The sequence below is a fragment of the Sinocyclocheilus grahami genome, unplaced genomic scaffold, assembly GCF_001515645.1.
Source record: "Sinocyclocheilus grahami isolate Dianchi unplaced genomic scaffold, SAMN03320097.WGS_v1.1 scaffold729.1, whole genome shotgun sequence".
NCBI lineage: Eukaryota > Metazoa > Chordata > Actinopteri > Cypriniformes > Cyprinidae > Sinocyclocheilus > Sinocyclocheilus grahami.
In genome coordinates this window covers 121,359-136,044 of record NW_015505908.1, presented here as the reverse complement: position 1 = coordinate 136,044, position 14,686 = coordinate 121,359, and the positions used below count along the sequence as shown (strand labels likewise).

The 14,686-nt window shown below is 40.3% G+C and overlaps 1 protein-coding gene across 1 annotated transcript in view; it reads right to left on the bottom strand.

Moving 5' to 3' along the window:
• Nucleotides 1-337: 337 nt before the first annotated feature.
• LOC107560471 (zinc finger protein 804A-like) overlaps nt 338-14,686 on the bottom strand; it is a 73,537-nt gene continuing 59,188 nt past the window's right edge. The window contains exons 2-4 of the mRNA XM_016244655.1: nt 7,905-8,048; nt 4,375-4,505; nt 338-3,726 (exon numbers count right to left, since the gene is read on the bottom strand). Coding sequence (XP_016100141.1) covers nt 717-3,726; nt 4,375-4,505; nt 7,905-8,048 — 3,285 coding nt within the window. The 3' untranslated portion in view covers nt 338-716. The remainder of the gene's footprint in view (nt 3,727-4,374; nt 4,506-7,904; nt 8,049-14,686) is intronic.

Below are 14,686 nucleotides of genomic sequence, written 5' to 3'. Positions count from 1 at the left end.
TTTTTTATTTGCATGGTGCATAGCACTATTTTGGTGCATTCCGCTAGCCTTCAACAGGCACAGCAACATTATATTTAAAGTAATTACTATCGTACAGTGCCAGGGTGATTCATTTTAAATCCTGTCACACATGATGAATGCCTGTATTACATAAATTCTCTGCAGGTTTACTTTGACCCTTTAGGACTTCCTATTACGACAGTTTGCAAATAGCAACCATCATATATTATATTGTTATTGTGTGTGTGTGTGTGTGTGTGTGTGTGTGTGTATATATATATATATATATATTACTATTATATATTTCTTAATATTACTATTGTATATATTTATTATCATTTCATTCTACAGACGTGCACATCGAACGACCATGACCTTTCTGCCCTTGATCCAATAAAACAATTGTCTTTGAGGTGATTAAAATCTGTTAAAATCTTCTTAACAACAAATCCTAATAAAATGTATCAGAATTAATCAGGTAGGTGAGTTAGATATGTCCTAATAAAATTGTTGTGCAGTTCTTTTCTGCAAGAATCTCTACTGACAACATGGCACAGAAACAGCATCCTTTCCAAGCCGTAAAAACAACTCTTTTGTATGTTACCCAAGAACTACTTCCTATCTCAAAATTCTAACTAAGGGAGCAGCATTGCAGATATTTATCTCGCTTTTGCAGTTTAAAATACATTGTGTTACATACAGAAATACCTGTAGAGCTAGAAGAGAGGCTGCATGGGAATGACAGCAGAATGAGGGGGCAACATGGGCGGAAACACTGCAGGGTGTGGCAGTGCCTGAAACGTCAAAGTCATTGGGTGAATACTAGGGGGCGCCACCACCGGTGGGGTCACAAAGGGAGGTGCCCTGTGCGGACAAACCTCTGGCCGCAGGGGGAGTCGAGAAACAGACACTAGCTGGGGGTAGATAGGGGGTTGTGGGGGCAGAAAAGCAGCGTGGTGCTGTAGTATGGTGTGACGTATTGTGATGGAGCCAGAAGGCATGGAGGACGGCAGGTGAACTGTATGGAGGACTGCAGATGACATGGGCAGATGTGGCCTGGGCAGGACAGATTTGAGCTTGGTGGGAAACACCTGCTGGTGTAGCACCTGTCCATGGCTCTGGATCTGCAAGAGGCAGTGTCTCTCCATGCTGTCTGAGGGGGCCTGGAAAGATGGAGAGGGTTGGAACAATCTGGTGGTGTGGAAGCACTCTCTACTTAACTTCTCCTCAGCCTGAACGCCTAGGCGAAATCTCTGCAGTGGGGTCTGAAGGCTGTGCTGGCATGATTTGTCGTGAGTGGCTTTTTCAGTCCTCTGCAGGGCTAACTCTCTCACATCAAGCAGGCAGGCCTGAGCAGCCACTGAATACTTGTTACAGATCTTTAAGTGGGTTTGTGCTGCTTTAGACTCGCTACTGTGGATGTTACTATTCTCCTTTGTTGGCTCCTTCGAGAGCTTTGAATCTGTATCCAGTAGAGTTAGACTGCCCTTGGTGCATGAAGCATTGATCTGAGAGGAGGAGCTCTGCTGCCACTCACTGCTCTCCTCCACAGTAAGACCCAGGGCACTGCTAATGGAAGTAAATGTCTGAGGATCAACCGCACTGCTGTCTCCATCATCAATACTGCATGAGATTTGGTCTGACCCGTTCGAGCTGTCACACGCGCCTTTTAAAACAAGGCATTTCATGCTCAACTCCTCCACAGCCTTGTCCTCTTCCCGAACATTGTTTGTAACAACGGAGCATTCATTTGCAAGGCATGGGGTTTGATCTTGAACATGTGACCGCCTCTGTCTCTTCCTCCTCGTCCCGTGCTCACAACAGGTAAGTTCTGTGCACCCATCAGAAATATTTCCCAATGACTGAGGGGGGTCGTAAGACTCATCTTGCTCGCTTAGAGAATCTGTATGTCTTCTTTTCAAAGTTTGTCCTTCACATGGTCCATCTCTGTTAGTCTCTGGTGATGTAGGGTTCTCTTCTCTGCACCCTTCGGGTGCACTGAATCTCTGAGAGTGAGATGCATCCTTACTGTTGGAACACAGTCCTGTGGTCGTTAGCTCCCTTGCAGTTGGATTGTCAGGCTTTTCCCTGCTGTTCCCAAGCACATTTTCACCATCGGCACAGAACTCATCAGAGAGAATGATGCAGCCCGCTGAGCCGTTTACGTCGGCTGCTGCCTCTTGCCTCCTGCCTCCCACCTCTTCCTCAACTACGGGAGCTGCGCTGCTGTCCTCAGCCTGATTTTGAGCTGATTGCTTTGACTTCTCTAATGGATGCACTTGCTGTGAAGTGGTGCCTCTAAATTGGCTATCAAGTCCTTCCACACACTCAGGTCGGCTGTAGAATTTCTGAGATTTCACCATATTGCTCTCTGTCTCCCGGTGTTTGTCTCTGCTCCTCTTCCGCCTCCTCCGCTTCCTTTTGCAGTGGCTCCTGTAATGACGTCGATCCCTGGCCCGCAATTTATTTTCTGACCTCTTACTTGCATGGATCCAAGCTTTGGAATGTCTACACCTGTCATGTGTTTTTAGCCTGACACAACTCTCTGTGTCACTTGAATACTGATAACACTTTCTGACCTTGCCTTCAGGTTCTTGGCTGGGACTGTTTCTGGGACTGGCTGTGGATTCCTCAATGTGCTTGTCAGAGTGGCAGGACTTGAAACCTGAGCAGACAGATAATTCCTCATCAGTTTTGGGCTCATTCATCTCATGAGTGACAGCAGACCTTCTAATCCGTGACCTCTTGAAGTCAAAATGGAGGGGGTTGCAACTGAAAGACAGGGATGGCTCTGCCCTTGTGAAGGTCACCATCTCTGAGGGCCACTGGAAGATGGTGTTACCGTCCCTGCTTAGGACAGAGAAAAAAGGTTGGCTGGGTTTTGTGAAAGGGTAAGGTGTATATGCAGTTGCATCCTCCACTTGCTCTTGTTGTTGAAGAGAATTGTTCTTAGGTGACACATCTGAGAAAGTCTTTTCTGGAGATTCACTGAAGGTCAAGTGCCCCTCCTCTGTAATGCCACTCTCCTTGACTGTCACAACCTCAGAGGTCTCAGGTTTACTTTCCTCAATGTTGCATTTCAGACTCTCAACAGAGTCCTCAGAGTCAAGAACAATATCAGCCATGTTTAAACAAAAAGGGGAAGTGTTTAAGAGGGAGACGGCGGGACTGGGCACATCCTCTGAGTAAACGAGCAAAGCACACAAATCTGAGGCCGTTGACGAGGGGCTCTCCCTTACCACAGGTGTATCTGATGACCCCTGACTTCCAGCATTGTCACTTTTTTGGAAGTGCTTGCCCTGCTGTGTGCTAGTGCTGTTAACTGCCTCCTCACAATTTAGTACGTTTTCCTCCGTGGGGGAGCCAGGGAGGTCAAGCTCGACAGGGGGTGCTCTGAGTCTTTGTCTATGGCTCTGCTCCATCGATCCCTCCTCCATGCTCTCACAGAAAACCGCCGCTGATGACTCAAGCTTAACAGATGCTTTCTTTGGAAAGGAAAAAGAGAATGCAATTTTGCGTCTGAAAGTTTGCTTTTTTGCCCTCCCATTGTATGGCCATGGTAACTGCTTACTAGCTAAGCCACAACCGCTGGAATGGATCTGACCCCCTGGATCTTGAGCTGCACAGCTTTGGTTCTCTTCTTGGGCATCATCACAGCAGGACTCCCTGAAAGAACCTTCCACTGCCACCGTGGTAGACTTGAACATAGGACCACTTCCTGGGGCACTGTACCAGAAAAGATTATGTTTAAGGGGTAGAGGTATGGTTAGCAGTGCAATTATAGAGGTAACTACAGAAATTAATTATAAATTTAATTACAGGATGGTATTTTCAATTATAAGTACAATGTAAAAACAATGTATGTACACAATAAGTGCATTATATCAAATGATTAATTTAATTGTAAGTACATAGTAGTTAAAGACGATCCAAATAAAATGGGTCTGAAAAAAAAATGAAATACATGTGCCAGGTTTATTTACACTTTTAATTAACCAGAAAAGCTGATAGTGAGGATTAGACTTCACAGGGGAAACCTGATGATTGCACCATGGTATCCAAGAACACTTGAGAATAAAATAACATCTTGCATTTTTAGATGTAGGCAAGGACATCTGATGTTTTGTACAAAGGAGTGAACATGATCAATTTGACAATTTGATTAGTGACTTTAAAATAGTGCAGTTCATCTTGTAGCATTCTTTTCATCTTGATTTAACTTTTTTTAAATAGTATTCTCCTTATTTCCTTGTTTCAAAGAACATTTCAGATAAAAAAGCTGATTTTCTTACTTTTAGACCCTATTCTATATATGTATACACTGGCACATTGTATATAAGTATATAAATAACAATTTAACAAAACGTCCCTCACCATTGCACCTCTCTGCGTTGTTCAGCAAGCTCATGTAGGCGTCTGAGAGCTCTCTCCTGTTTCCTCTCGTCCTTCCTGGATTTGGAGGCCACATTGCGGGCAAACTCTCTCTGCTTCAGTTCCTTCAGTCTCTGAGAGGGGGACAAAGAATATTTCATTCATTCACCTATCTCAGTATGTCAACTACACCAAAGCAACAAAAAAGCAATTTGAATGATAATCCTCTTTGAGACCATGAATCTTTTTTCCATGCTTAACAACCTTTCATTATGAAGACTGGGAATCACTGTGTATCACACATTGAGGGATACACAGCAAAAAAAGATTTAAAAAATCTCTTCAAGAGAGAAGGAAGGTAATTAAGGTGTTTGCACACCAATGTTATGTTTCATCAAATCCATTTTCTGTGCAAATGAAAAGAAGCTGAGAATGAGGTTGCTAAACTCCATGAAATTGTCCTATTTATTTTAGATAAAACTTAGTGATGCTAATTTGCATTTGTTTCCTGGTCTGAAAGGCTTTGTGCTTTGAATGCAAGATTGATGGAAGCCGCCATGACAGTCTGATGCAAGGGCCATAAATGCATCTCAGGTAGTGAGATGTATCGATTAGTATTACGTCTGAGCATACAGTGTCCACTTGCATTGAGTCAGTTAGATAATATAAATTAACTTCCATTAATTATTCAAGGATATGATATTTATGGATGTTTAAAGACTACACTCTTTTGAAAGCACCAGCCATCTCCAAGAAACATCTAGCTCTAGAACAGTTATCACATCCAATTAAACCTGAAAGCTTTCATTAAATTATCCATTAATACTTGATGTTTAGCTTTAAGACAGATGACGAGCTCTTCTGAAAAGCATCTTTATAGCACAATGAACTACAGTATGCGTTGTACTTTGGCCAGGCAGATTTTGTGTTCGCGAAAGCTGAGAGTAAAACAGTGATGGTTTCTCCATGCAGCCAAGAGTCATCTGGCCCGACATTATGCATTCCACTCAGGTTGCACAGTTATACACAGTTCATTGGCGCTGTAGCCTCTCCTATTTGAGAAGGCTTCAGTGATTGCATTTACCATAGCTGGGGCTCATAGTCAGGGGAATACGAGGCGGTCACATCAGATTTTTGTCATGTTAAAGGGCTGCTCAGTGTGGAGTGGGCACATCAGGGTAACTAGTTTGATCCCATCAGGATAGGGTCTCTTTTTGCACCTGCCCTCTGTCCTTCAGTCCCTGAGTCTTGTCACTCTCTGCTGGCACAGTATGGGCAAACTCAGGTCTGATGCACTGCGTTGGTTCACTGTCAGCCAGCCTTGCAGAAAATAGCAAACAGGTTGGCGTGGGCTATATTTATTTGACTTTCAGGTGCATTTCTTGGAGCTGTTCTTCATTGATTGTTAATGTATTTGGCGAGAGAAGCTCTGGAATGAGCCGTTAATGCATGTAGCCTGTATTTCACATGACTGGATGTGGTTACATCATTTATAGTAGGATGCAGCCCTGATGCGAGAGAGCAAATGCCCAGTGAAATCCTTTCATGTACAGTGGGGGCAGACATGACTGACAGGCCACTTGAGAATGAATTAAAATTTTAACACAGTAATTTTTTGACCGGACATGTATTCCTAATTAAAAGCAACATTGAGACCAGTCAGAGGCAGACAGTGAAGGCTTGGCAGTGATGATTCACACACTAACAAGGAACACTAAGCTTTTCTGTAGCTCTGGGCTTCCTGTAGGGCAGTGAGTCTCCCATACTCCATTATATTCTTAGCAGACATGCTCTGCCAGCTCCTGAGGGTTGTTGCGAAATTATGCTATTCATCCATCAACCCCATTCGTTGAAAAGCTGAATGATAGCGGGTACCCATGCTGTAGAATAGTTTGAACTGTGCAGATAGGAGGCCATGTGATAAACACATCTGAATGACACAAACTAGCATGTGTAGCACCCATATCAGAGCGCGAGGGGGAGTGGCTTTTTCTTTCATAATCCATTAATTTCACTCCTATTGCTGTGCTCAATAGCAAGGTCATGGGTGGAGGGTTTGTAGATGGTGTTCAGTCAATAGTTCAGTGAGCTTTGTTATTGACAGCACAGCAGGCCCCAGAGACTCCATGCATTTAGTTTCTGAATGAGTCAGAGCACAGGGGTCAGGGCCGACATCAAACAGCAGGACAAGTGGTGGAATTAAAGCTTTAACTTGCTATTAAAGGTTACACTGCTATTTTTGGATGCTGGCGATTCTTATATCAACATATACTGAGTGTGAAACAGCACTGAATTTTTGATACGTTTGTTTGCTGCAGAATATCTCAGAATTGAAGAATCTATCTATCTATCTATCCTCTTAAAACATAAAAGTTCCAAAAAAATAGTTTTTTTGCAGTGATGTCATAGAAGAACCATTCTGGGTTGGAACATTTAAATAATCTAAAGAACCTTTTTCTTTATTGCAATGGAAAGGTTCCATGGATGTTGAAGTTTCTTCATGGAACCATAGATGCAATAAAGAACTTTTATTTTTAAGACTGTATCTAAGGTTTTTGGCCAGTTAACTTTTGAATGATGCTCTCTACAATCTTTTTGCTAACTAGAACTTTTGTTCACTTACAATACACAAATATGTAAAATATTCAAATGCTTCAGTGGATCTGGTTACTGACAAAACCAAATGCACTCAAATTAAGATCAAGCGTATCATTAGTTCTGGTAGGTCACGTTAGTCAAGCTCTCATCAGCTGACTCAGCTGATCCCCATCTACCTATAGGAATACGACACCTATCTAAGCATTCATATATAAGGTCCCTCAGTATTATCAGCAGTTTTCTGATTATAATAGCTTATTACCCTCCTCCATCCCCAGCTCCTCCTCTGTCAGTCAGGATTCAGCCGTCTGATTATCCTTTGAATCAGACTAATTCTAAAATGTGTATATAAAATGATTGAACTTTAATGATATCTGCAATACATTTATGTTGGTTCTGTTCTGTTTACCCTGGGGGGAGGGGGGGGGGGGTTATCGCCGCTCAGTTCTTGCCCAGAACAGAACCATAAGACCAATCCAAACTGTATGCTAATTGTCAATCATCTTTGACGATAGTGGTCCTGACAGAACTACTGTATTTTCAGCAAAAGTTCATGGATGTTGGCTTTATGGCTTAATGAATTTGCTGTGCTCAAGAACAGGTCAACAAAACTAGCACTCTAACTTGTTTATACAGCATGCTTCTGGGAAACAGATTTAATGCTGTCCTGGGAAAAGGGGATAAACAACAGGAACAAACAACATCAAAGCACTAGGACTTCCGATTGTCCTGCCTGCTTTTGATCTATGGCCTTCTAAATTAAAAGTCCATAAGATAACCACCACTCCACTAACTCTGTGTCGAAGTGGAAGCCATTTGTCCTGTGCTGTATATGTGTGCTACAAAATTCATTTGTTGTCATCTTCTAAAACACACTATTATTGCTATGCATTGCATCAGTGGAAGTCTCAAGGGGCAGACAACAGGCCCATTACCTGCTTGTGAGCATGATCATAAGAGTTGATGTGGTTGTCAAACTCTTGATGCTTGTAATACTGTTTGTCACACAGCTGACAGTAGAAGTTGGCCTTGAGGTCCTCCAGGGCTTTGGCCAAGGTTTTCTCCTTCTCAGCATAATCCTGGAGCAAAAGGAAACAGCATAATCCATCAAGGTAACAGCTTTCAACTTGTTTAAAAACGTTAGATGAAATCACATAATTTAGAGTGATACTATGTCATGTAATGAATGTCATTCATTCATTCATGTAATGTCCTTCATGAGGTCCTTGACTTGGGACATAGTAAATGTTTTTATAGTTTTTAGACCCAACAACATATAAATATACTGAGAAGAAATAAATTGATGAGAAAATCATTATACAAGACAAAAAAATATTGATTATCAATTGTACACATTTAATCATTAGTGAGAATTGTCTATTTTTCCTGTTAATACAGAAAGACTCTCGCCCCACAAGAAACCTTTTATTTGCTAGATATGGTCAAATAAACTCACAAATATACACAGAAATATTAGTAGACAAATCTATGTATACAGTACACATGTTGCTGTCATGTTGATATATATTTATAATTTGTGAGGGTGAATATTTGTTGTTCTCTTCTTTGAAAATGATGCTCATAAAACCAAACTCCGCTCCCATGATGCCATCCTCATTTTCTTCCTTTTCTTTAATACTCTTTATTAAATATTGATTTACAACAAATCTTAGATGGGAATACTTTCACCAGAGGCAGATTGTATTTCAAATCTAATTTCTTTAAAGCTCTGGATGTATGGAAACTTGCCCTCCCTGGCAGACACAAAGCACACAAAGAATTCACAAACGGCCTCCATAGCCAGGACAGGACAGGATGAGGATTCCCCGAGGGCCTCCATAGCCGTGACAGGACGAGCAGGGAGCTCGCAAAGAATCTCAAACAGTCTCCTTAGCCGTGACAGGATATACAGAGAGTTCATAGGAGGCTTCCTTGGCCGGAACAGGACAAGCAGAGAGTTCATAGACGGCCTCCTTGGCCGGAACAGGACAGGCAGAGAGTTCATAGACGGCCTCCTTGGCCGGAACAGGACAGGCAGAGAGTTCATAGGCGGCCTCCTTGGCCGGAACAGGACAAGCAGAGAGTTCATAGACGGCCTCCTTGGCCGGAACAGAACAGGCAGAGAGTTCATAGACGGCCTCCTTGGCTGGAACAGAACAGGCAGAAAGTGCATTGCTGGGCGCCACCACCACGCAAGGAACGGAGGCAAGTGTAGCCATCTCGGGAGGTTCTGCAGCCTGCGCCGCCACCTCTGAAGAGACTTCAGTGGACACCATGGCCTCTGGGAGCACGGCAGTGGACACCGCTACCTCGGGAGGTTCTGCAGCGTAAGCCGCCACCTCTGGAGATGTAGTAGCCGGTGCCGCTGCCTCTAGCAAATCAGTGGTGGAGTACGCGGCCCACGGATATGTAGTCCGGGTGATGTGCAACAGTGTGTAGTGCGAGAGTCAATGAAATTGGAAAGGGTGACCTCTGATGGCTAGCAGAAGGAAGTTCATGGACCGGATTCGTGACAAAAGCACTTGCATTTTAATTGGAATCAGTTTACCATAAAACCCATCGTAGAGTCAAATGTGAGCCTGTCACTTCTGTGAAGAACAGCATGCAGTGGAGGACTAGTAAATCAGCCAAGGATGGTTAAGTCAACTATCAAACTTGTCAACCAGAATGAGATGGCCAATAAATGATATATGATTGTCATCATCAGTCAAAGCCGACAAACATATGTCTGGTATTATTACTGACATTATTTTGAGCTTTTCACAACTGCATCAAACCCATTAGACTGAGAGACAGGGAAGCCCGGCTCATTCAAATGATCTGATAGTCTGTTTCTCACTCATCTTAGGTGAGAATACGCTGCTGCTAAACACACGTCTGTGATATGCAAAAATAATAACATCCCTCTCACTCACTCCCACTGTGAGACAGCATGAAACAATTGCCTTGTAATTGTATTTAATAAGTGGCTAGCTTACAGGTAATGAAAACAGAATCGCTTGATTAGCTGGATGTGCTAGAAAAGTGACCCTTATTTTCTTTTGCTCAATAGCACTGAAAGGTCAGACCAAAAATACACACTCTATATCAGGAAATGGTTATATCTTTTGGGAAAATCCTTCCGTGAGCATCTGTGCTGCCCATGTTTTTATAGACTTATTAGCAACCCCCTGCATCTCAAGAAAACAGCTAAGCTCAAGGGAGTTTTCATTAAAAAAAAGCAACTTTTCTACTTGAAAGTATTTGGGAGCAGAATTAAACAACAGAGCTAAATATGTGGAAAGAAGGGGAAAAAAGCACACAAAAAGCGAATGATGTGGTGTGAAGCTGGGAACTCATTTACACAGCAGATAGATCTAATCACTGCATGGGGGAAAGCAGCCACTTAACAACAACTTTGTGTCAAGCTGAGAAATCCCTCATACCTCTCTGTTCCTTTCAATATTTCAAAATAGAATGAGGTTGTTCTTAAGGGCATGTGACCATAGGCAAAATCCGAGGGTAATAAAAATACGAAAACAAAAAAAACAACAAATATAATTCATAATTTTTAGTGATACTTATAAGGCAAACATCATTATTACTGTTTCACACTTAGAACAATACTTAGTATTAAATTACTGCACATAATGCACTTCTCGCTGTTTATACTAACATAATAGATACCTGAAATCATGCAGAGGGTTGATAAAAGGTGTGCTATTACTTTTCTAAGTTATCTGACTACGATTTTTGCCTGGCAGACAAAAAAACAGAGAAAAAATCTTATAAACTTGCATTGAAGGCAGGGTCAGAGCCATATCTAGTCACCAGGATATCATATAAATTTGGGAGTGGGTTCAAAGCTCATCTAGCAACAGCCTAGCGACCACCCAGGGGCCAGGCCCATAATTTTAGCCTACATGTAAGACCATGTCTTCAGAACTTATTTGAAAAACTAAAAGTTAGCCAAAGGGTAATCAGTCTTTTTTGTTTTTCCAGATTCAAATTAGACCAATCTACCTTTCATGTAACTAATTTAAAGGAATAGTTCACCCAAAAATGAAAATTACTCCATGATTTACTCACCCTCGAGCCATCCAAGGTGTATATGACTTTTTCCAATTTGACAAATCCAATCGGAGTTAAATTAAACAATGTCTTGGCTCTTCCCAGCTTTATAATGGCAGTGAATGGGTGTTATTTTTCAAAAGTCCAAAAGAAATTCAATAAAGCGCATCCATCCATCTTAAAATGTGTCCCACACAACTCCAAGGGGTTAATAAATGTCTCCTGAAGCTAATTTTTTGTAAGAAAAATATCCATATTTAAAACTTTATAAACAGTCATCTCTAGCTTCCGCTAACTGTCGTAAGTGTGTATACGAGAGAGTCGCATTCCAGTGGATGACGTAGGCGTAGCGTAAGGTCCGGTGAGAATATGCTAGTCTCACGAGAACCAAGATTTTGTTCCTTTGTTTAGAAATGTGACCGAAACGGCATTCTATATTTATTATTAATGCGCATACGTGAGTTAGCGGAAGCTAAATCATTGGCTAATTTTCATTTTTGGGTGTACTGTCCCTTTAAAAAGTTAAAAAGCAACCTGCCACAGAACACCCTAGAAACTGCATAGCAACACCTCGTAAACAATAAATAAATAAATAAATTTAGGGGTAGAATTAATTCATTATTTTTATTTTTGTGACTAAACTAATAACAGAAAACTACATTAAAACACCAGCTGCTTGCATTATAAGTATGTTTTTGCACTGGCACTTCAGTCTCACAGCACCAGTCTATCCTTCTGTTGTTTTCTGTAGGCCATGTACAATAATCAACAATCAATCAAGTCTTTCCAGCACATTAAACACTATTGTGATTCCTGTGTATGTGATTGCAGACTCTGTGCATTATAAAATCGGTGTAAACACACATTTTCATTGTACATTTGCCACCTCCGATGCCCTAAGCACAAAAATGAAACTCCAGTCACAGCTCATGATTCCAGCAGCCTAGGTGTTAAGGTGCAGTGGATGGGGAATTAAAGATCCTCCCCAATCTTTTAAACGCAGTCTCAAGACTGAACTAATGCAGGAATAATTAATGCGGGCCACATTTAGAAACATTTTGCAAACTAAACATTTGCCTTTTGTTTAATATTTGTAGCAGCAGACTTCTTCAATCTGGCATTCCATTAAAACATCAAAAGACAAGGGTATTTACATACAGTGGATTACTGCCTGACTTAAAACAAATCCTGCGTTGGGTTGACACACAGGGGCTGTTCATATAAATAGCATACTTCTGAAGCATCACAATGCAAGCGATACTTAACATGGCTTTTACTGAACATCAAGCACGAGAACACGAGCTGTTGAAGATCAAGTGGCTCTTTACGCATTTATGGGACTGCCTAACAAGGTCAACCACAAGGGTGGAAACCACAAAGACACCGCACATCAGAAATTTATTGAAACATAAAGACAAAATATGATTGACATGAGTGGTGATCAGAGAGACTGTGATTGCTCTTTTTACAGCACACCTGGGTTATGAGAGATGTTTTTATGTGGCGTAGAATAGGGGCAATTTCTGAGCAGAGGGTTGAGAGAGAGTGTATTTTGGTGCAAATAAAGAAAATGAAGATGGTCCTTCACAAAATCACATCAAGTGATTCATGAATTAAACAGTAAATTAAACCCAAATAGCATTAATTAAAAAGAACATGTTGATTAATTAATGAACATTTCCAGAAGCCTTAGAACAATATCTAGTCAGGAAAATCAAAAATTCAATTTCATCGGGGATCATTTCATTTTTACAGATTCTCGCATAATTTATGAGGAAATAGAAAATATGAACTTTGCATATTGCCCACAAGCAATTCTGCTGTAAATCTCATGCATATTTTCAGCCTATTCTAGTGAAGACTCTACAGTCTTCTATAATAACCAGCAGTGATGGCTACACTTTGTCACAAATCACACAGATGAGAGCTGCATCAAACTAACAAATACCAAACACGGTTACTCAATCTGACCTCAAGTGAAATTGCCACAATTATGTCATGAGCACAACAACATATGATTGCCCATTTTATATACATATCAGACCTGCTCAGTTTTCAGTAACCCTGATGAAGTATGAACTACAATATTACACAGATGACAGCCAGTTCTACCAGTCATTTAAATAGCCTACAACAACATCAGTAGTAGTAGTAATAATAATACTCCACTAAATATTATATAATATCAATTATTATTAAAAAATACTGTAAAAAATACTGTAAGCAGAGTCAGTAAATAATTTTAAAACAAAATTTTCACTGGGTGCAAGAAGCCAATCCTACCAAAGGTCACAATAATAATAATAATAATAATCATCATATACTACCTTTTCATACAATATTACATTTGAATAATTAGAATTACATTATTATTATTATTATTATTAATAAAATATAATATACAATACATCTTTAATGTTCTGTAAGCAGAGCCAGTTTAGCAATTTTAACAGTCTTATAATTTTAAAATTAAATTATTATGGGTGCGAGAAACCTTGACTAACATTATAAGTGGAAAAAATGCTATTGGATAAGATGACTGCATATGGCTCCTTTCAGGAGCGTAGATTACATGGGGGACGTGGGGGACGTGTCCCCCCCACTTTTGATATCACGTAAATTCGTCACCAGCACTTTTTTCGGGCAAGTGTGTTTGCATAGAGGTTTTCAAGAGCTGGAGTGAATAAATATATATTGAAATTCAAAGAGACAGGATAGTCTGTGCATGATCTGATGTTTTATTCGGACCCAGAATAAGGCTAGATGAACATCGCGGAGCGCTAAACACTCATGCAGTGTATGTTTCATTCATACTCGAAGCCGGAGGGCGCGCTCGCGCAGAAAGTCGTACGAGGAAATTCCTAATATGGACAAAAGCGTCCGCTATCACTGTATGAAAACAGTTGTTTTCACAAAAAAACAGAAATGTTTGGAAACACGAAGACATTAAACATACGATTGCGACAATATATGGTTTATTTGTGTTTGTCAAGACATCTCCAGGTAATAAATAAAGTATATGAATAATGCAGTGCTAATTGACAGCATTTATTACAGTATAGAAACTATTCTGCCTTATTATGTGATAAAAAAGTGTTTGTAGTATATAAACAAATCATTATTATTGGTCACTGTCCAGCAGTTATCTGATTTCTAAGCCAATTAAAGCAAGAAATTTGAGAAAAATTAAAGTTGTCTATACACTACCAGTCAAAACTTTTTGAACAGTAAGATTTTTAATGTTATTTAAAGAAGTCTCTTCTGTTCACCAAGCCTGCATTTATTTGATCCAAAGTACAGCAAAACAGTAAAAAATTTGAAATATTTTTACTAGGCTATTTAAAATAACTATTTTCTATTTGAATATATTTTAAAATGTAATTTATTTCTGTGATCAAAGCTGAATTTTCAGCATCGTTACTCCAGTCTTCAGTGTCACATGATCTTCAGAAATCATTCTAATATGCTGATTTGATGCTCAAGAGACATTTATTATTATTATTATGTTGAAAACAGCCGAGTAGAATTTTTTCAGGTTTCTTTGATGAATAGAAAGTTCAGAAGAACTGCATTTAGGCTATCTGAAATAGAAATCTTTTGTAACATTATAAATGTCTTTATCATCACTTTTGATCAATTTAAAGCATCCTTGCTAAATAAAAGTGTT